This window comes from Desmodus rotundus, chromosome 6 (genome assembly GCF_022682495.2).
Source record: "Desmodus rotundus isolate HL8 chromosome 6, HLdesRot8A.1, whole genome shotgun sequence".
NCBI classification, from domain to species: Eukaryota; Metazoa; Chordata; class Mammalia; order Chiroptera; family Phyllostomidae; genus Desmodus; species Desmodus rotundus.
This window is the reverse complement of record NC_071392.1, coordinates 107,550,694-107,573,087: the sequence shown is the minus strand read 5'-3', so window position 1 is coordinate 107,573,087 and position 22,394 is coordinate 107,550,694. Positions and strand designations below refer to the sequence as shown.

At 48.9% G+C, this 22,394-nt stretch overlaps 1 protein-coding gene and 1 non-coding gene across 9 annotated transcripts in view; both read right to left on the bottom strand.

The window, feature by feature from the left end:
- Nucleotides 1-653: 653 nt before the first annotated feature.
- Nucleotides 654-22,394, bottom strand: part of CHD6 (chromodomain helicase DNA binding protein 6) — a 171,004-nt gene continuing 149,263 nt past the window's right edge. For 5 of the 8 annotated variants that reach the window (XM_053927248.2, XM_053927250.2, XM_053927249.2 and 2 more), the window contains exons 28-38: nt 21,980-22,040; nt 21,113-21,329; nt 19,465-19,673; nt 16,775-18,358; nt 13,768-13,866; nt 13,433-13,584; nt 12,841-13,047; nt 11,385-11,837; nt 9,546-9,737; nt 8,476-8,595; nt 654-1,979 (exon numbers count right to left, since the gene is read on the bottom strand). In XM_053927248.2, the coding sequence (XP_053783223.1) occupies nt 1,083-1,979; nt 8,476-8,595; nt 9,546-9,737; nt 11,385-11,837; nt 12,841-13,047; nt 13,433-13,584; nt 13,768-13,866; nt 16,775-18,358; nt 19,465-19,673; nt 21,113-21,329; nt 21,980-22,040 (4,191 nt within the window). In that variant the 3' untranslated portion in view covers nt 654-1,082. The remainder of the gene's footprint in view (nt 1,980-8,475; nt 8,596-9,545; nt 9,738-11,384; nt 11,838-12,840; nt 13,048-13,432; nt 13,585-13,767; nt 13,867-16,774; nt 18,359-19,464; nt 19,674-21,112; nt 21,330-21,979; nt 22,041-22,394) is intronic. The other 3 variants (XM_053927255.2, XM_053927253.2, XM_024559595.4) reach the window with 3 other exon arrangements.
- On the bottom strand, nt 2,333-2,438 carry LOC112304296 (U6 spliceosomal RNA). Its single transcript, XR_002974739.1, has one exon. It is a non-coding gene; the product is annotated as a U6 spliceosomal RNA (small nuclear RNA).

Below are 22,394 nucleotides of genomic sequence, written 5' to 3'. Positions count from 1 at the left end.
TAACCTGATGATTTGGAATCTGGGTCCAACTGTAATATATAAAACTGAACAGAGAAAAAGTGGAGGAAAAAAACCTTTTCACAGTCATGTAAAAGGTGGTACACCCGTGTTTTGACAACCTCAAATGACGCTGACAAAAGGACCTAGGCAAGGGTCAAGTGCTGAGTGACTGTTTTCTCGCAGGCTCCTGATTCATGGTGAACGAGAGCACAGAGTAAAAACCCACCAGGCTGGCGGTGGCTAGAGCAGCTCTGCAGCACGAGGGGAACGGAGTGCTGGTCGTGTGCTTGTGAGCAGCGTGCGGCTCCACGGGGGGCAAGCCCCTTGCCCACCCCCGTCACCGGTGACCACTCAAGGTGTGTAAAGCTTCCTCATACTGAGAATCATCCTTTACCTCGGGAGAGAACATACGTCTATGAAATAATGCCTTAGTCAGTATTTCTTCTTGCTGCAGGTGTCTGAAAAACCCAAAGGGGGAAGTTAATGTACTACCAGTAAGGTTTCTGTTTCATAAAGAAATGAATATATGCATTTTCAGCCATTAGTTATATACTTCTGTCTATACTACTCATTTAGTAATCATAAAATAGGGAAATATTTTAACTAAAAAATGTGCACCGGCACTTCCTTTTCCTGTGCTTTTTGGTTCCCCATTACATTCCTCTCATTCAATCCGGCTCCTGGACAAAAAGAGCTGCTGCCTCTGTTCTCCAGCCCCTCAAGGGGCGCTCCCTAGACAGCTGCTTCAGGCCGCATTCCTCCTCAGTCAGCGGGAACTCGGAAGAGAAGGGGGCAGGGCGTGTCACCAGGTACTGCATTAACTACGACTGCTGGAATGGACAACGGGATCACAGAGTGCAGATTCTGTGCCTCCTAGACTAGGTCGACGACACTTAGCTAATGAAGTGGCAAGACCCTGCAACTATGAACATCTGTTACCATAGTTCTCGGACAGGAAATCAGGTAGGTAAATATTACTTATGGAAACACAGGTTCTTATGAAGGTGAAGGGAAGGAAGTAACAAACCTTTATGGGATAAGAAACTTACAAGTCACATCATTTCTTAAATGAAAGAAAAGTTCTAATTGGTGTCACTGTTGGAGTCTTTGAGGCCCCCGTCCCCAGACTGCGCCACATGTTCGCTATCTGAGGGCACAGGCGCCCTGGATTCGGGGAAGTTCTGATCACTGCCTAGCCCCCTGTCTGACCCGGGAGCAGACTCGGGGTTGGGGTTCGGGTGGTCCCCTTTCGTTTTCTTCTTCTTCCTCTTCTGGCTCTCCAGCCCTGCCATTTCAGAGTGTCTGCCCTGCTGCATGGTTGGCAGAGCCATGCCCATGCCAGGGGAGAGGAACATGGATGGGTAAATGAGTCCAGGAGACACTCCTGGGATGAGAAATGGGTTAAAAGCCACAGGACTACTCGAAGTTATTGCGGGTTCGGACTGATCGGAATATGGACTAGGACCAGGCTTGTCTTCGGCTAAAGTGTCCGTTTTTACATCACGGGTACTTGGCTTGTCTTCCACAGTCTGTTCAGTCGCCGATGTACCACTTTTCGTTGTGCTTGACAGAGATGCTGGGGCAGTCGAAGTGCAGGCCGTCGCCATGGGGGCATTGAGGAGCCCCCCAACCCCAAACATCTGGGGCACGGCGGCCACCCCCGGCAGCATCATGGGCAGCATGCTCAAGGTGCTCTTGACCTCGTCCCCTGTGGGCATTGTGGCAAAGCCGGCCGGGAAGCCCAGCAGCCCTGTGAGGGGGATGCCCGGCACGTTCCTCATGTTCTGAAGCCCCACCAGGTCCATCCCAGCAATCAGTCCATTCATGAACAGTGGCCCCATTCCGGAGGGAGAGTCTGCCACCATGGCGGGAGCTTTCAGGAGCTCGCTCCGAGGTCGCCTCCCCCTCCTGCGGGGGCCTGCATCTCGAAGAACAGACTCAGCCAGGGTGTGATTGAACTGGTTTTCTGGGAGAAAGCCCTGGAAAAGGACAAGGAAACACAAGATGCTGAAGGTCACGGGATGATGGGAGATCATCGGGGCTCTGCCCAGGCTGTCCTGCCCAGCACCACAAAGGCTTCCCCAATGGCACCGCCTCCTGCGCACCTGCTCCCAGAGTTCCCTCCCTCAGAGGCTGACAGCCTGTCACCCGTCAAGCAGTGCCTCCCACCTGCTCACTGTGCAAAAGCAGTGTCGCCCGGTGGCGAAGCCGTCAGTGTGCTGGGAGCTAGACACCAGTACTAAAGATGCCAAGGTCTTAGTCAAGACTTTAAAAAAAATTTATTGAGGTGTAACGGATATAACATTGAATTAGTTTGGTGGTACCATGTAAAAACCATAGGGAACGCTCCAGGAATTCGCACGTTGTTCTTGTGCAGGGGCCATGCTAATCTCCTCGGAATCATCCCAATGTTAGTGTACCTGCTGCTGAGTGAACACGGTCAAGACTGTCGTGGCTGTGACCCCTTGTCCTGATCGCTACATTTATCTTCCTCATGACACAGAAGGTTTTCAGTTACAGCCACAGAGCAGAGTTTCAGAGAAGACTGACATGACTCCCCACCCTAGCTCTCCAACCCCTTGGCTGAGTCAGTTCTTGTCGGAATTCTGGTGAGAAAGGACCATGACGCCCATCCTGCAGGGTTACTGAAGGTGAAGCGTTTAATACATTGCCCAACCCACGGGGAGAAGCCCTGCTAAAGGGACACTACTAGCTCTGTGTGTGCCCCATGCCCGCCCCCCCCCCCCCCCCCCCCCGGATCAAGAGCTCCTGGAGGGCAGTGGCCCACATGCCCACATGTCTGTTGAGAAAATAAAAGCATTCTTGGTGATCACTGGTGAACTGAGTCAAAATGCAGCAATGCTCTGGTCTCCCTTAAGGGAGATGATCTACTTTCCTGTTCAGAGGTTTACTCTTTGTTTCCTCACCAGTGGAGAACTCCAGGCTTAAGCACTCTGCCCGCCAAGGACTGAGCTGTGACTGCGCCTGGGACTCACAGCTATGCCTACACATAGGACACCTGGCACCACACATCGGAACCCTTCACCATGACACGCCTGGGTGATTTAGCCATGGAGAAGCACAGAGGAGGACCTACTGCCCTAGTGCACCTGTGAGTGGTAGGCAGATGGGGGAAGAAAGCGCCTGCTTGGGAAGGGCTCGCCACAGCCGCATGTGCCCCTTTCTGTGACCGTGGCTCAGGAGCTCTATGGCAGAGGGTGCAAGGACCTGCGTGAGAACCTGCTCTCCCAGCTCACAGTCCCCTTGCAGAGTGACTTAAACCAGCCACTGCCATTCCAATGTAACTAACTCTGAATGCGTTCCAAAAATGGCCAGATCAATCCCCATTGGGAGCAAAGGGAGAGGAATGTTTTCCCCACAGAAAAGAGAGACATTTCTTTCAGGACTCAGTATCTGAAACGCCTATACCCTCCTGGTATACACCCCACGCTCCTCACTGCTATCTTTACATGCATCAAGGTGATGGACGCACACTGTTTTAAAGGCCAATTGTACTTCCGTGGTCAAACAGTCTCAGTCTTCTTTGTTCAGAGGAGTGTAAAGGAAAAGCCCTTCCCCTGGGGGTCCCTGGGGAGCCATCCTCTCTTCCTTAGCCACCCTGAAGGGAAGCAGCTCCAACCAACCGCCCTGGCTTTCCCTCCTCATGGTTTCTGCCACAAAGCTGGTGTTCTTCTACAGCCTCCTCTTTGATCACAGCAATGGTGAGGTTAGAAACATTCAGCATGGCCTCCAGAGATCTGTGACCCTGGCTTCGCTCCAAGGACAACAGGGCACGGTTAGGGCTGAAGTGTAGAGACAGGGCAGGAGGTGGGGGGGCTCAACAGTGGGTGTACTGGGCTTGGCTCCTGGGATGCCGGAGGAGCCCATGCTGCCTTCACCGCATTCTCCTTTCCTCCTCTTTCCTCCAATTCTGGAGTGAGTGGGGAGCAGAGATTTGGCAAGAAGCAGCTGGGAACACCAGCTCACAGCTGTACCTCCTTGTCTTTGAGGCTCAAAGGCAGGGACCCAGTTGCACTCCTCAGCGGAGCCCAGCTGGAGCAAGAAAGGAGGGACAGGTCTCACCAAGAGATACCAGACAGGCCAGAAAAGCCTTCTGTTATAGCCAGGAGTCCTGGGGACTGTGGAGAAAGAAGTCAGGGAAGCTAAGGCCCTCGAAAGGGCTGAGTCTGGTGACCAGGCTTGAGAGCAGTTGAGAAATCTCTTTACCTGCCTAAGGACCTCTACTTTGAACTTTGATCCAGTTGCTCTGGCATTTCCCTCTGGCTCACTGCCTCTCTTCTCCCTGAACCGTTAAGGCAAACCCTTAGAAAAGCCAGCAGATCTCTGCGTAAGGGGCAGTCCTAGAGACGGCGAGTTAGCAGCACTGGTTCAGGTTCTCAGTGAGCTGCAGGTACACATGAGCGGGGGCTCCAAAACGAGAAGCAGCGGAGATGCGCTGATTCCCACACAGTGAGGACCATCAGTAGCAAGGGACACTGGCCATCAGGGTTGCTGTGCGGGGCGTGATGGTGTGACAGGATGGTGTGACGGGATGATGTGCTGTCCACTGTGACAGCACATTAAGTGAGCACTTAACCGGTGGCAGGTGCTGCACCAAGGGCTCCGTCTGCACGAGTGCAGTTACTCATCACACCGACCCTCTGGCGCCAGTGCTGTCATCACGGCCACTCTACAGGGCGTCTGCAAACTCACAGACACGTGAAGGCCCTCCACATAGTGCTAGTTTTGAAGTCCCACATCTGCTCCCCTAAGAATATTAAAGAAGAACCAGGTCACCATTAGCCACGGACAAAAAGCATTATAATGGTCAACTCTGTCTGACTGAGGAGAAAGCTCTCCTCAAAGGCTTTGGTTTGGAACAGTGGAAGAGGGAGAAACCTCTGATACTGTCAGGTTTTGTCCCTCTTCTTTCTTACACATTGAGAGGGGCAGGGATTTGGCCCTGGGGGCACAGCTGGTCAGGCCTTGTGGCCCCAGCCCAGGGCTCTTTGCTTGAACCACACCACACCTGTATCTTGTCTCCAAAGGTGGCTACCTGTGATTTGCATGTCTGCTGTGTCCTGGGGCATGCTGGGAAGCTGCTTACTCTGGTTCTGGGGACAATCGCTTGGAGAGCATCACCTGTCTGGTTCCTATTTCTACACAAAGCTAGTAGGACTCGATGGATTGGGTCCAGGCTACAAGCACAATTTCTCACCAGTCTATCTTGAGCCCATTAAGGAAAATTGCCTCTTTCTGGACGACACCAAAGTCTCAGGTCCCTTTTGGGGATAGCCCAGGGCCCTGGCCAGGGCCATCACAGCCCACCCACGGTAAGAGCCAGGGAAAGGTGCTGGGGTGTGCCTTTTCCTTCATACCCACAGGTGTTCCTTCGTAACTCTCTGGAGGGAAGCCTTTCCATGGGGAAGAAAACAAACCCAGTCCTCAATTAATAATGCCTCCATCTTATTTTCAAACAGCCTGCCACAAACCAGATGCACTTTAACACACTTGGTTTTGAGCTCATCCGGGCTTACGTAGGACCAGACAGCGCCCTTAAAACAGCCTGCATCCTGTGGGCCCTGTGGTCTCTCTGGCCCTGCCCACTAAGTTCATGTCGCACTCCTCAGGCATCAGGATGTCCAAAAATGTCCCTTCCCTGTCCTTGTAACAAACCATTGATGCTGAGAGAATGCTGGGCCCTTTCAGAGCTGGGAACTTGCCAAGAAGACACAGGCTGGCCTGGTCACCTTCTCCCCTTCAGACTGGAGAGCAGCAGCAGAAAGGCCCCAGGCGTGAGGAGAACAGTTCCTCACCTACAGCAAAGCAAGAGGCGTGCCGGCAGAGGAAGTCGGCTCTCACCACTTCCTGTGGGAGGGAGAGTCACTCCCGCCACCCAGCTGCTGCCCACCCTCGTCAGATGCCCCTCCCAGCAGCTCTGCGACCACACACAGCGGCCAAGTCGGGCTTTGGCAGCGATCCCTCCTGGTAATTACACCCTGGGAGCAAACCTGCTTCCTCTTCCCGGGGAGGCCTGGGGAGAGGACAAGGAGAGCAAGAAGGAGAGGCGGACAGGATGCAACACTGGAGGCAAAGCTGCACTGCAGACGACTACACGGGCGCTCCAACGCAGGAAGAACATCTTTCTTCGTTAGTACCTGTAGCCTTTATTACAAAGCCTGTGTGCGCCAACCCTAAACTTTAATTCTGGGTAGAGGAGAAGAAGGTGGTAACCAAAACTTCCCTACTCCTCCCAGGAAGGTTAGCAGGTTCGGCCAACAAACATCCACCAGAGGAAAGAGGCCTAACGACCAAATGCAGTATGTGGATCCCAACTTTAAAACTCCTACAAACAAAACAACATAAAACAAAACAAAAACGAGCTCTAAAAACATTTTTGGGGCAGCTGGAAAAATCTGAGTATGGACTAGATATTAGATATTGATATTCACAGTGCGATAATGGAAATAGTTACACAGGAAACCGTTCTTAGGGGGCGCACGCTGAAGTATTTAGGGGTGTGTCATGTCGAATGGCTCAGCAAGAAACAAACAGAACCCCCCCCCCATGTGTGTAATGTGGAACAAATGTACCTTGCACACAAACACATGAAGCATGCATGTGTGCACACATACGTCTAATGAGCGGCCACCGCACACGGGGCCTTCTGGGAGCCGAACCCCGGCCTCACAGCAGCATGGGCGACACTGGGTCTGCGGCGCAACCGCAGCACAGAGCAGAAGGGGCTGAAGGAAGGGAGAAGTCCCTTGTGGGATCTGAGCCTGCTTCTAGAAGGGGTAGTGTCTCTATGGGAGAGAAAGCGTGTAGCAAACCCCTGAGGGCTCTTGTCCCAGGAGGAGCTGCGGGTGACACTGTTGAGAAACAGGCTGTCCCGGAGCCAAGCAGAGTGCTGCTGTCAGGGCCCAGGCGGCTTTGCCCCATTGGGGGGCCACACGGCCCTCAGGACCAGGTGGACGAATGCTTCCTGTTCCTGCCTTACTGCAGGAAAAGGGCCTCCGAAGCAGAGACTGTTTATTTAACAAAGGAGCGAAAGTGCACCTCTGGTAAGAGGCTGGCTTACAGGAACTGCTTAGAAATGGGTTTTCTGGCAAGGGGTCAGTGTCTGTAGGGAGTTGTGAGCATTAATTTCCAGAGAACATGAGGGAAATTGTCCGACATGTAGAAAGACATGAGAGGGCCAAGGAGGAAACCACATGGTTTTTCTGACAAGTCTCTTCACCAAGAGCTCTGAGCTACAACAAAGCAAGAACTGGAGGTCTCCACAGGACCACACTGCGCGGAGAGCAGAACAGGTTAGGGGCAGAGGAGGGGGGCAGTGTGAGGCCTGGAGAAAGGCAGAGGGGATAAGAATTGGAGCGGAATCAGCTCGCACAACACAAGCAGGTCTAAGAAAAGGGATGGGAGGGACCTTTCCTGGGGAGAAAGCAAGAGAGCTGGAAAAAGGGTTGCTTTTCCAATGTGACAAACTTTCTAACAAGCAGGCCCCCAGGGACTGGGCCAGCCAGAGGGGCTGCAGTGGGGGAAGATGAGCGCGGCGGTCATGTGTGCAAGAGTTGCTAGAAAGAGGAAGCGCGCAGGTGACAAATCAGTAACAAGCTCCTCGAGAACATTAAGTCACAACGTCTTTCTGTACAAGGAGGAGGAAATGACTCGGGTGGGTGGTCTTTTGGAGCTAAAAAAGGAAATCACATCCAGGCAATTTCACTAAGAGGGAATTTGGACCCCAGGAGGGCCGCAGCGGGCAGAGCCCTGCAGAGGAGGCCCCAGGGGAAGCCTGCGAGCTCAGGCGACACGAGGGAAGAGTAGAGCCCTGCAACGATCCTCAGAGGCTCCCCATTTGGGCAGAAGGCACTTCACAACGTTAGAAACACATTTATGTATAATTTGCCTAAGTTCAATGCGTTTTCAGGTTGAAATGATATTGCCGCCCTCTAGAGGTTGTAAATGTTCTATTCCAAATTTGTACTCATCTGTAAACTATAATTAACTCATATTTGTTATACTAGAAGTATTTTGCAGATGTCTGTGAAGTCTCTTCCAGGCGCATGATCCCACAACAGGAAAAGGGCCACGCTAGCAGTCAGCTGTTTCTCATCGCCAGGGAGGACGGACCAGGAGGAACTGTCTTAAATGGTAGCCAGAAAGGCTTAGATTAGAAAATGAAAATTTCCAGTAATGAAGTTTGTGAAACACTGGAAAGAGGCTCCTGACGAGTTAGGGTGCCTTTTCCCTGAACTCTACACATAAAAAACGCCAAGCTTCGGTAATGGTTTAAGTACAAAAGCAAACTAAAAGTTTTAAGGTTGAAAACAAATGACCCCAGCACCACCTGTCACTACCTACAAACTTCCTGTGCTGGTCCCACATCCTCTGGAAAACGTCTGGGACACCCACTTCCCCTTCTCTCCGTGTCCACAAGGCTGGATTCTACAGGGACATGTCCCTCTTCCTTACCCCAAGTCCTGGCTCCTTGGGGACAGCAGGAACCCTCTCTTCTCCGCTCAGAGAGTTGATATCTAATTTTCCAGGTTCCTTACAGCGTGGCCTCCTCTGCTTTGGTTTGTCTGAAAAATTCTAGGAGACAAATGGAAATCAACATTACAAAACGTTGTCACAGATTCTGATGAGGGTGGTACTTGTCACCTGGTTTTGCTATTTTCTCATTAATGGCCCTCTGCCAAGAACCCAGCTGGGTTATGCTGAAGGAAACAGCCACCTGACTCTCACCTAGGCTCTTCCTGAAGCAACAGCAAGCTGGCAAACAGGCCGTGTGGGCAGCCTGGCCCTGCAGACTAGAACACCTGGGCTGTCCAGGCAGTTTCCCAGGTGCTGCTTAATCCCTAGCCCTTTCCTCCTCATCACTTTCTCAGGTTCTCTCCACTGCTACCTACCCAGCAGGCTCTGCCTGCCCTTGGAAGGTGTGCCTCTGTGAGTGCACTCCCTGCCTTTCCTTGTGAGTGCTCTACCTCCGTTTCTTATTAGCTAAATGTACCCAAAACAAAGACGGTGGTGGGTAGATGAGCACATTAGGAAGGAAAAACCAAGAAAAGACATCTGTGCTCAGTAACCTTCCCCTACAGATTTCTAATCTGGAGGATTGAGGGCAAAGGCAGTAAGAGGACTTGAAGAAAAGTCCCCACGCAGTAACTGTAAAACTAAGAATGGACACACCTCCTGCAAAGTGGTAATGTATTAACTTGAAAGAGTAGGCAGGAACACTTTCATGAACTGGCAATGTTTATGCAACCTAAGGATTTCTCCATGAGCTGACGATAGTGTGGTCACTCCAGGAGGGGAGGGGGCTGAGCTCAGGCTAATTCTGTCCTCATAAGATCGTGCGTGCCTGTCTCTTGGCACGGTATTCTAACATGGGTTATAATTTTTTTTTTACTTTAAAAGGATGTTCTCAGTTGACAGAGATTTCTCCCTAACTTCCTGGTCTCCCTTAGCAAACTCCTTATCAAAACAATACCAAGTTAGCAGAAAATAAACAGCAATCTCAGGCAGTAGCAACAAACACTTACTGCTCCAAAGCCAGGGACGTCTAAGGAGTAGTCAGCCTGCTGCCTCAGCCAGTCGAGCAGACTCTTGCTGGGAATGGCCTTCTCAGCCTGGCTGCCGGCTGGTGGGGCTGGCTCAGGGGGCGAAGTGGCAGGCACGGGCCCTTCAGGGTGTGCGGTGCTCAGAGGGGCCTGCCCCGGGTCTTCATGGACTTCCTGGATGAAGGAAACACAAGTATGTACAGTAATTCCTGGCAGAATAAAAACTAGTATCTAAAAGGAAAACGTGTAAGGTGTTCTTTGAATCTTTCCATCTATCTCCACCTGAACATTCCTCTGCTGGGTGCTTGAGTAAGAACCCTAAACACTACTGACCCACACAGAAGCTCCTGCCTGCATGGGGTGTTCTCTCCGCTCAAATACGCCTCTCCCTGTCTTGTCTACCAGGCTAACTTTCATTCCATCCTGTCTGCTCAGGATCAGTGTGACCTCCTTGGTCACAGTCACTGGCAGTCCCAGGTAACACTGGCCACTCTACGTCCTGTACCCCCTCAGCACTCTTCACAGGTTTTTTCACATAACAGAAAATGGCTCACTGCAATATACTCACCTATTTCTCCCTCTGTCGTTCAAATGCCTGTCTTACTCATCTCTGTATTCCCAATGCCTACAATTGGGTCTGCTGATAAAGTACAATGTCAATGCTAAATAAGTGTTTGCTTAACAAATTTTAAAAATACTCTGAAGTCAAGGAAAACATCTTATCAGTTGTTCCATTGGAATTCTACCATCACTACAGGGAAACTATGGCTTTGCACCTCTAAAAAAAAGAAAAGACAACCATCTTAAAAGTTTGTAGGATTGGTCAGGGAAAGAACATGCCACTTCCCCTTACCAAATTATACAGAAAGACTAAGAGAAAGACACATCCCAAACTATACAGCTTAGTAACAAAGCTCGTGCACTCTCGAGACCGAAGTCTTTGGGTTGGTGCCCTGATCTGCACAAACTAGTTGAATAATCTTAGGCAGTTTTCTCACCTATCAAATGGGAATAACACCAACTTCACAGGGCTGTTGTGAGGATCACATAGGACAATCACATGAAACCCTGAACACAGTGCCTGGCACACAGTAAGCTCTCAACAAATACTGGTTATTATCATTCCTCTTAAGACAAGAAAACATGAAACGTGATTCCTGTTTTGGAGCTCAAAAATCAATAAATGGGAAAAACCAAAATAGCAAGAGAAGTCAGTGGTCTTTGTCACACTAAACAAAAGTCTAAGGGGATTGCCCTTGGCTGCTGTACCCTTCTGTCGTCTACAATGGTCTCCTCTGAGTTTAGAATGTCTTAGTGTCACGTTGGTGAACCCTCACAGCGACCCTCTGTCAGAGGTGCTGTCACCCCCACCTTACAGAGGAGCAAAGTGAGCCTGACTGACGAGCCCAGTGTCGCCCGGTAAGGCAAGGAGTAGAGCCAGGATTAGCAGGCGCCAAGTCCTGACCCCTGGTCTTCCTCCCCATCCCAGCTCCCGCTGACCCGGAGCCACCCTGCCAGGAACTCGACCCTGCTGTCTGGCTCTGCTCCACCAGCGGCTCTTCCGAAACACTGGAGGATTTGTATGGTTTCTATTTGAACCGGCAAGACATCCTGGCTCACTTCTATAGGCTGCCTGCCAGTTCAGGGCCCTATTTCTAGAAAAGACTGAGGGCAACTTATAATGACAACGTAATGGAAATAAATAGGACAACTGACATAGGGAGAAGAGCCACAAGCCTAAAATTTTGTGTCTGGGCAACAAGGGTTTACCGCTCAGTGTAGAAAGGTCCATGTTTTCATTTAACGACCTCATATACCCACCAAGATTCCTGCTTGAAGTGTCTGCTCCTTCAAAAAGATGAGGTCCATCCCTCCTTCAACATTTTTCCGTCTCCCTCTCCGCCTCCTTGTGGCGGCGTCGTCTCTTCTGAGGCTCCCGTTGACAATCTGCCCAGTCACTGGATGGATCAGGCCAGCCTGCAGAATTCCAGACAAATCCATGCCGAGGGCTCCTTGAAGTGAACTGAGAGCTCCAATCTTAGGGGTGCTAGCACTCACTGGAAAAGGGGATGTGGCTCCTGGGGACCCCTCAGATGTGCAGGAGAGGTCTATTGCTGACTCCCCATGCCAGCCATTGAGGACGATGGAGGGGTGCCCATGGGGGGCGGAGAACCGGTCCAGGTTCCGAGCCTTCGCGTCCCTCTCTAGGTCAAACTCATAAGGACGCCTGTGCTTTTGCTCATCCTTTGTCAATACTGGAGCCAGGAAGCTGTCCTGTGAACACACACATGCGGAAAGAGAGGTCTGAATGCCACTTCTGCGGCTGAGCGCCAGCTGCTTCTCCAGGCCCGATCTCCATGGGCCCAGTATTACATCTAATCATCTTCTTGGAAGTCCTTCTAACTCAAACTTCTCCAACTTTAGCACCAAATCAACCGGACAGCTTGTTAAAATGCAGATTCCAGTTCAGTGGGCCTAAAACTCTGCATTTCTAACAGGTTTACAGATGCTGCTAAAGCTGCTTGTCCATGAACAACAGAGATGGAAGATTGTAATTTAGGGAATCTCAACTTTGGCTGCATATCGAAATAGTTAAAAACAAAATTCCAATATTCAGTCCATACCCCAGACCAATTAAATCAGAATCAGCAGCTTTTCAAAGTCCAATGGACTCCACTGTGCAGTCAAGAATGAGGGCCAGTGTGCTTGTCAGTGTAGCTCAAACTCAACTTGACTTTTATGTTTGAGTTTATGAAACTCAAATAAAACTCATTCTTGCTTTGATTTCCCTAATTCCTATCAGGTGCCATAATTCTCTCAGTCCTCCAGGTGTTGAACACATGAATCCATCCATGCCGCCCTTTCCTTATATGCCTGCCAATTTCCTCACCTGTCTTTGTCCACTCTGCCGCCAGCCTAGTCTAGAACCTCATCTGTTCTTCAGACACCCATGTGTCCCCCGCCCCGGCTTCCAAGGCACTCCTCTTTTCCTGAGGCTCACTGCCCATGAACCTGCACGCTACTCCAGCTGAGCTGCAAAACCCTGCTTTCATCACGCATGCCCCTGCTCTAAGACTTGTAATAGCTCTTCGCTGCCTACAGGACAAAATCCAAATTCCTCGACCTACACTAATGGCTCTACCAGAAAGCAAAACAAAACAACAAACAACACCCCCGCCCATCCATTTAGCAAATATTTGTTGAATGAATGTCTCAGTTGAGAAGTGCAGCGTCCCTGCTCTTCGTTTCATGGTCAACACCAATCTCGTGGCCTCACCTTCTGGATCTGGGCCACCAGTGCTGCGCCACTGCTGAAGCTGTGCTCTGCTGCTTCTGGCTCCGAGACGCTGCTTCGAGATCCAGCGCTGCTGGTTAACATGGGGGCGGGCAGTGTGCCAGGGGGCTCATACTGCTGGCTGGAGGGCCACTTCCCGTTTAACACTACATGACAGATGTTATCTAGGCGGTTGATTATCACTCGATCCTGTTAAAAAAAAAAAGACAAAATCTCTGAGGTATAGGTACCGACTTACCCAAATTCACAAAATCTGGTGAGATCGACTTTTCTAACCAGAATGAGCTAATTAGAAAAAAGCATTCACTTTATAAGCCTTAAAATAAATTTCATAGTCTGGACTATAAAAATTAAAGCCACGGTGCTGTAACTATGAAGACAATTTGACACTTTTGTCTTATGGTCTAACTAGCCAAGTGCATATACTTTTAATGTTCAAACATTACAATACTAATACCCTTTAAAGATATTAAACATTCCTCTGAATCTGCTACTCAGAAATACTCTGAAAGGTAAAAATAAAGGACTTAAAGCTGAGAAGTTTTGGGTGAAAAAGGCAAGCACTGGAAGATACCTTTGGCCACTCAGAGAAGGAATAGAGGGTTTTCTCCTGGAGCAGCTGAGCGATGGTGGGAGCCCGAGCTTCCTGAAGGTCGTCCCCAATGTCTCCTGCGATGCCTGATGTCGAGCTCTTGCTCTCCTCTTCAGAGAATTTCCCTGGATAATCTGGGCAGAAAGGTTTAAAAAAACTAATTAGACACTTGGGAGCTAAGAGTGATTTGAAAGATCAGGACATCTGATCTGTCTTTTTAAAATTCCCATTCTGGCCCTTGCTGGTGTGGCTCAGTGGATTGAGCCAGGCCTGCAAACCAAAGGGTCACCGATTTAATTCCCAGTCTGGGCACACACCTGCCTGGGTTGTGGGCCAGGTCTTCAGTGGGGGCCACGTGAGAGGCAGCCACACATTGATGTTTCTCTCTCTCTCTTTTTCCTTCCCTTCCTCTCTCTCTATAAATAAATAAATAAAAGTCATTAAAAAATAAAGACAAATTCCCATTCTACGCTAATCTATCTTTTATTTTTTGATTTAATCTTTATTGCATTTTTTTCCATTACTATTTAGTCCCCTTATACCTCCCTCCTACCAGCAATCACCACACGGTTGTCCATGTCTGAGAGTCCTTTTTCCCTTTTTGTTCAATCCTCCTTGAATATTAACCTCCATACCTTCTATCTCCAGAAAAACTGTATCAGTTAAGCCATAAAGGTAGATGCTGCCCTAGGGCTACCTATACAGGTCATCTGATAAGAGTTTGTATCCATACCTGAACAGAAACAACAAGAAAATAAAGGAGAAAGGATGTTTTTCTGTGTGCCCAAGAGTGAGCGGAGATGGACCACACAGAGGCTTTCACATCTGGGGTAGTGGGTAAGAGGAAAGTAAACGCTGAGACACTTCTGATGCATTTGAAGGGACAGACTGTGATATTAGCGAAAAGGATAACAAGTCATGGAACAACAAAGGTAAAACAGATGCGATTCAGGTAAAAATGATGCAAAGAAACCTAGAACATTCATTTCATTGACAGAAAGGAGTGAAAATGCAACTCACTCTCTCAAGCTTCAGTGGATCTTCAAAGGCCCGCTTACCAGGAACAACAGGAATGAAGGAGGGTAGCGAGACGCCCGGGGCAGGAAAAGCTGGGAAGCTCTTTTCTCAGTGAAATGACAAGGAACGTCTCTCCTCTCACAGGTGGAGATTTAACTTTTTAAAACATGTGATTTTTCAATTACAGTTTACAGTCAGTATTGTTTTGTGGTAGTTTCAGGTGGACAGCAGAGTGGTGAGACAGTCACACACTTTACAAGTGGTTCCCCAGATACTTCAAGTACCCACCTGGCACCACACTGATTTCACTTTTGACTGGACGAGTCTCTTGGGGAGGTGCAGAGACCCCTAACCATGAATAGGGCCTTACTAGGCCAGTGGATCCAAGGAACCACAAGAGAAATGTGGCCCTGGCCTGTAAGATCTTACAGTTCCCCGGGGAAAGAAAGGAAAACAGCAAATACAAAAAAAGTAGCAATAATAAATGAGTAACAGTTATGTGCCTTGCTGAGTGCTATAAAGGGAAAGGAACAAGGCACCGTGACAGAAGTAAGAGGGAAGGACCTACTGGGGGAGGGAAGGCTGGTAGCGAGGGCCTCTCGAAGGAGAGAACACCCGAGAAGATGAGGCGGCAATGGGAAGGGCACTCTGGATGAGCTGGGGAATTAAGAGGCATCCAGGAAAAAGGTACAAAGATGAGGCCAGAGGGGCAGAATCCTCTAGATTACGCTGAGTCCTGTAGGCCATGAAATAAAATGCGACTTTTATTCTAGATCCCTTGGGGAGCATCACTGAATGGTTTTAAGCAGAGGAGCTGGATTTAAGTTTTCAGAAAAAGCAAAATGATGTGAGGCAACCCTGGAAAAGAAGCCAAGAGATGAGGTGCTGGCTTTAACAACCGTGCCAATTATCGCTCCTTCAGCTGCGATTTCCAGTCTCAGAAGCAGGGCTAATCTTCCCTGCCTCACCTATTCCATTCCACGTAGCACACGTGTGGAGAACCCCTGCCGAGGGTTGCAGAAGCACTTTTAAAAGCACTGGTGCAAGGGGCTCCCACTCACGAATATGTGCAAGCTCACCAAAGCTTATCAAGTCCACTGCCACCTTCTGCCTCAACTTCGAAAGGCTGACACTGCCACCAAAGAACATCAGTGCATGACAGCTCTCCTCTAAACCATACTCTTCCAAACCCCATCCTCGTTTGACTGTCTGGGTTTCCAAGCACTGATTACTTCTTGATCTTCTCCACTCCAGGGTTCAAAAAGCAAAGTGGGTTATTTATTTTTTTAAAGATTTTATTTATTTATTTTGAGAGGGGAAGGGAAGGAGAAAGAGAGGGAGAGAAACATCAATGTGTGGTTGCCTTTCATGTGTCCCCCACTGGGGACCCAGCCCACAACCTAGGCATCTGCCCTGACTGGGAATTGAACCGGCGACCCTTTGATTCACAGTCTGTGCACAATCCACTGAACTACACCAGCCAGGGCTCAAATAAGCCAAGTGGGTTTTATAATTCAACACACGGCAGCCATCCCTCGTGGCCTGCAGTGAGGAGGATGGGTAGGGTCACAGACTGGCTCCTCCTGAGTCAGCTGGGGCAAAAGCTGCTTTCAGTTCAGCTCCTCTGGCCTTAACCTTGCTAGTACATCAAATGTAATTTGGGTTCAGCAGACTTCCCACAATAATCACTTATCACAGTGATTAAAACGAAAGGTTGGGTAGGTTCTTAAAAGTTTTAAAATTTCTTTTAACTCGCACCCTTATCTAAGATTTCCCTATTTAAAAAGATCACATCTATTTCTGTATTTGTTGAGGTACTTATAATTTTATTTTAATTTCTGACTTACTAAAAGGACTCTAAATCAAATGCACCAACATTAAGTCACAGGGTTTTGACAATGACATGAATAAATGGTGCTATCTTTCTTCATCGCAATAAGGATCACATTTATTTGTATTTTTTATGGAGTTCCTGAGGTTCCCCAGTTGTTCTGCTTATAGTTTGAAGTGCCGTATACAGTGGCATTTCTAGCATATATCACGTAAAAAGCCCACATCCCGCCCCAATCACATGGCTGATGTAGCAATGGTTGTCTACAACCCTCCTCACTTTTCTGGAATGACCAGAGTTAAGCTACTCTGTCTCAGTTTCAGACCAAGACCTCGGACCTTTGGTTTTAAACACACGGTGAGTATGAGCAGGTCTGTTTCAGAAGCAGCAAAACTCTCAGCACTGCCCTCCCATTTCTCCTCCCTGCCAGGTGAGAACTGGTTTATCCCAAACATACAACGTCCCCCATACTGTACCTTGACCATGGCAGTTTCCATCTCTATCATAGTCATCTTTACTCTCAAAATCCATGTCTTCTGACTTGAGCTCGCTTCCTTCAGGAGGACGTGTAAGGAAACCCTTCTTCCCTTCTGCACTTTCTTTCCAAGGTTCTTTTAAAAGTTCATGCTTCACTTGAAACGGCTCTGATGCAAGAGCAGTGAGCTCCCGCTCCACTGTGATGTTATTAGTTTTGCTTCTGTACAGATCTGGGTCATAACCCTTAGGCTTCTCCACTTCAAATTCATCATTCTCAAGGCCACGGGTCCACCTCTGCAAGTGTTTGCAGTGACACTGGCAGGATGCCTGAGGAAAAGCCCCCTGCAGTCTGGCATTCTGGCTCACAGCCTCCAGGCTGCCTTTCTTGGCTTCGTCTACATGGAAGCCTAGGCTCCTTTCACTTGGCATATGAGCAGTGGGCTGGGTCAGAGGCAAAACCCCTGGCCTTCCCCTCATGCCTGCTGCCATGTCCAAGTTTTCCTCTTCGTTTTCCTCCTCTTCCTCCTCCTCATCACTGTGGTTCCGACTCAAAATCAAATTACTTTCTAAACTTTTGTTTTCTAATAAATCAATTAATTGCTGCTCTGATGACAGGTTTCTTTTGGAGTCATAGACACTAAGGTTACACATATCAACAAACCCACTTTCATTTCCTTGATCCAAGGAAGGGGAAGCCAAGCACTTGGCTTCTAACTGCCCGATACTTTCAGGTCTCTGCCCTGCCTCCCTGCAGCAGAGGTCCTCTTCTCTTGCAAGAGACATCGGCAGATGATTTCCATTTTTAATGTTCATCTGAGCTACTCCTGCTTCTAAACTATCCATGAGGGAGGAGCCCGAAGCTCCTTCTCCCTCATGGCCACCAGGCTGGCAGTTGGCATCTTTGCTGGCTGAGATGGCAACAGCATCTGTCCTGGATTCTGTACTGGTACCTGGGCTCTCCTGCAGAGAGCCTGGCTCTCGGCTGAGCACCGTCTTACCGTACATCATGCTCTCCAAGGACTCAGGCAGCAGACTTTCATCATGGCCGATGGAGATGACATCCTGAACTTTGGAAATAAAGTTTTCACAAGTCATGTCAGGTAAGCTGCCCCCAGGTGGACCGAGGGGATCCTCTCTACATTCTATTTTCCCTAGATTCTCAGGTTCATTTTCAAGGGACTCTGAAGTCCTGCTCATTTGTGTATATGTAAGAGATTCATACAGTTTGGAGTTGGTCTGGTAAAGGCAACAGAGACTTTCTGGAGACTGGGCGTCAGGTCTTTTATGCTGGGCATAGTTTCTGTAGGCGTCCAGGAAGGACAGCTGGGGGTCGGTCATGATGTAATAGTCAGTGCGATTCAGTCCGTGTTTGGCGGTGCCGACGAGCAGGTCCCGATCGTGCTTCCCACACTCCCACCACACCGGGAGGTAGAGGCTGGGCCTGCAGAGCTGGAGACGCTCGTGCAGCTGAGGGCACGTCAGCACCTGCTCTCGGACCTTCCGCAGCAGTTCGATGCGGTGCAGGGTTTTTGCGGCCCGCTCCTCAGTGATAGGCTCAACATAGATGGTGGGATCCGGGGCACCTGGAAAGGCAGACAAAGAGCCAGTCACTTCAGGTAGCCCTCGGACACTGGCTGCCCCCAAGTCCTTGCTCTTTGGTCTAACAGCTTAGCTCCCTGACGCCTCAGCACGGCAGTACCAGGTGTGCGTGCCCCTGCTGAAATGAAAAGCTGAGAGAATGGAGGTTTTTGTGAAACAAGGACAGACCCAGTGAGGGTCAGAGAAGAGCGCGCAAACTTCCGCTGTGGAAGTGAGATGAGTTCCCCGTCAGTAGCACACGTTACGTGCGCTCTACGCGAGGCACTCTCTGCGCGTTATTTCGTTCTCACAAAAACTCTATGACACACCGACACTGTCCTGTTTTAAGGATAAGGGAAGATGCCAGGTAAGCTAACCTGCTCCAGGTGGCAGAAGCAGGATTCAAATCCAGGTTCTGTCAGTGGGACTCCAAGGTCCAGATCTTCCCAATCTATCCAGCTCTCTGGCTTTAATGAAAACACACTAACTGTGCCACACGTGGGCAAAAGCTGGGACATCTGTGCATGCTGCCAACAGCCCAGCACCCAGGCTGGGTGGGCTGAATGTATGGTTTAGCTTTCCTAAAACAGAGTCACATGGCCCAGGGCAAGTTTATCTACGAGCAGGAGGCTGAAGAGGGCCTTGAAGGGGGCTGCTGCAAAGAATCCCACCCAGGAAGAAATTTCTCAGAAAAGGCCTCCATAGGATCAGGGGATGTTTCACTGACAGCCACTCCCTTTCTCTAGTTCCAAGTCAACACATGAGAGAACAAAGTTATTAAGATTTAATCTAAGGAAGGTGCAAAGTTCACAGAAGGATAAATCTCCACGATACTTTGGAAAGGGTAATTCATAGGAGTCCCAATATTTCTGTGAGGTTTTACTCTGAATTCCCATTTCTGTTGCAGTTACATCATTTTGGGAGAGGGCTTCTATTTTATGAAGGTGGACCCAATTTGGAGTTCATAAATTTGTGAAAACTCACTTGCCTTTACCTGAAATTTTCAGCTAGACTCCACTTTTATAATTATACCAAAAATAATTCTAAGCCTTGAAAATAAGCATGTCTTTCCTTATCTCATCTGGGGTATCGGGACAGAGAGTTTTCTCACCACCGTCTTTCCACGCAGGCAGACGACAGACGTGCCGGCACATGGCCACAAAACTATAGAAATAGTGCTCCAGGCTCTCGTCAGATTTCTTGTCCAAACGGGAGATGATGCGGAATTGTGTCCAGTCAAACACTTTCTTCTCTTGATCAAAAACAACACCAAAGGAAGACACTGTTCTGTAGAAGTCTGCTTGCTCCCTCCTTGTCCACCTGAGATTTAATCAGAAAGGAAAGTGGAGCTGTTTTTCCTTCTTTTTAGAAAAATCAACAGCTAACTTACTAAATACCTACTAGAAGTGCCTGTGAAGTTAAGAAAGCAGGTAGGACTAGTTTGTCTGTTTTGTCGTTTGTTTTTATTGAAGTTAAATTGGGCTGAGAGGCTTATAATGAAAACAGCCTATCATCTGACCAGCGTTTTGAACTTTCCAGCTCTCTTCTGGTATTTCCCTCACAATTTCTAAACCACGCCTGCACATCTGTGATCTCCTGATTCATCAGCTTGAGACAGTTCCTAGTTTATTTCCTCTTGTGGGAGATGTTTTTATAATACTGTTTATGGTTAAACATTTTACATTATTTTTCCTCCCCTGTATGACATCCTAGAATTACAGAATCCTGGAGGAACCTTCCAGACCATTAAATTCACCTCCTTCATCTTACAGACGAGGAAACTGGTCCAGAGAAGGGAAGCGCCTCCCTCAGCAGCACACCTCCCTGGGCCCCTATCGCACATCGGCTTTCTTCCTGCTTCCGCAGGCAGGTTGTCCACATCCATTATTTTCTCTAGAGCGCAAACGTTCTCTGGTTTTTATATCCTGTAGGACTAAGATAATGACCTAAGGGAGTTGCATGATTATACTCCGCCAGTTTTTACAAGGGGCTCCGGGCAGCACACGCGTCACCCCCGAGGGAGTGGCATGAGTATTGTGGCAAGGAGTTCGGAGGAAGAGTGGGAAGCAGGCAGGATGGGGCTCTGGCTCTTCTCTTTGGAGCTGTGAAAGAGGGAGGAAATATTTCCTGGGCCACCAAATCTCATAAAGCCAGAAGGCGTGCAAAGAAGTACGTGAATGTGCTACGTGATGTTGTTTTTAATTCACTGGATGCTACACCAGAAGGATGGAGAGATATATAGACTCAGAACTGAAGCTTCGCTAATTTTTGGGTGGCGTCATTCCTGTGCTGGCCTTCTGAGCCATTTTAGCTTAATTTTCACACAGGTAAGTGATTCCTGGCAATTTATATCTTCCTTCTAGGCTGGCATTATATGGTATTGATTGTTCTCAGAGGCTTGACAAGGACTGGTAGCTATAAGACAGCTTCAATGCGCACTACTCACCCTGCTGCTGAAAGAGCAGGGTCTGATGTACACCTTTTGTCACTTTTACCCAGCATGGGGTTCTTAAACCCCACCCTCAGAGATGGGGTCCAACTTAGGAAAGGGGGTCAAGTTGGAAAATCATAAAAGTCTGGGAACTGTGAACGGAGGGGGCCCTCGATCTCACTGGACTCCCCAGTTAGAGGAAACAACAACATTTGGAGGCTGGATCTAGTTAATACTGGAGTACACTTGGCCTGCAGCTACCGGCTTTCCCGTTTGTCCCCTTAACCCAGTGGGCAGCTTAGCACACCCTCTTGGCCACTGGCTTTACCTCTTTTGGGCTTCCTTGTTGATGAGGTCCATTTCTGAGGTTCTCCTGAACATCTCTTCCTGGACCCAGTATCCTTGGTTACCTGGTCCCAGAATTTCAGGCCGGCAGAGTTCCTTGCGGTTGCAGCGCTGGTAAATAGTGACCAGCCGCCTGAGGCGAGCTGTCAGTGCAGATGAAACTGGCCAGGGCGATTTGTCTGGGTCGGAGCCATCCTGGGCTTCAAACATCAGTGAGGACATTAGTATTTACAAACGGAACCAAAACAGAGGTGACTCAAGAACTTCATCAGCTCAGGAGCTAGGCACAGCTGGTAAGGCTACCATTTCACTTTAGAAACCACGTGGCTATGGCTGGCTACTATCTCTCAAATACAAACGTGTCTGTCTGCAGAACTGATTCGAGGACCCTGCCCTAGGCCGGACACAAGCAGACCCTTTGTGGCCTTCTCCATAGAGGACTATGGGCTTTTGTGTAGCCGGGCCTTCCCATTGCCAAAGACTCAAGTGTGAAATCAGAAAACCAAACCAAAAAACCAAACCAAACCAAACCCCCCTATCTTTTCTCCCTCACCAAAAAATTAAATTAAAAAAAAAATCAATGAAACGACGATTCCTTTGTTTTTCTTAGACTCCATCCTGACTTCAGATGTTACCATGGGTTTCCCTTTTGAATTTCAATGCCAGGTGGAGGCAGCTTGCCAGAGCCATGATACGGCTCCACGTAGGACTCCAGGAGAGCTCGATGAAGGTCAGCTTACTTGGCTTTTTAAAAGAGCCTCCTTAAAAAACAACATTTGACTGTATATGAACTCCATAACTATGAACTGGGACCTTACTCTTCTTTGCCTTCAGAAGGACATAGTCTCACCTGCCTGGCTGTCATCCTTCTTTTCACCAAAAATGCCATCACCTCCATCGTTGGAACTCTCCTAGGGATGAAGGAAGCCATGCCATCAGCAAAACTAGCTCAGGAAGAAACCACCTCAGACAGCCATTATACAGAAGGAGTTAACACGCACAAGAGGGTATCTCCTGTCCATGAACATCTCAAAGACCAAAATGGTCCCTGAGAAATAAAGGTCACTTAGGCACATTTTGAAAAGAGCCAGAAAGCAGTTTGTTTAAAATAAGCATGATTTCCTGGAACTGTGTGGAATGATTCTGCCTGTAGAGAATTACAGCTTAAAGAATGATGAACTTGAAGTGTTCTCCCTGGCAATTACATTTTACACGCGCTATTTTAGCTGTGAATTTATATATGTGCTTTACCACCGTCACTTGCA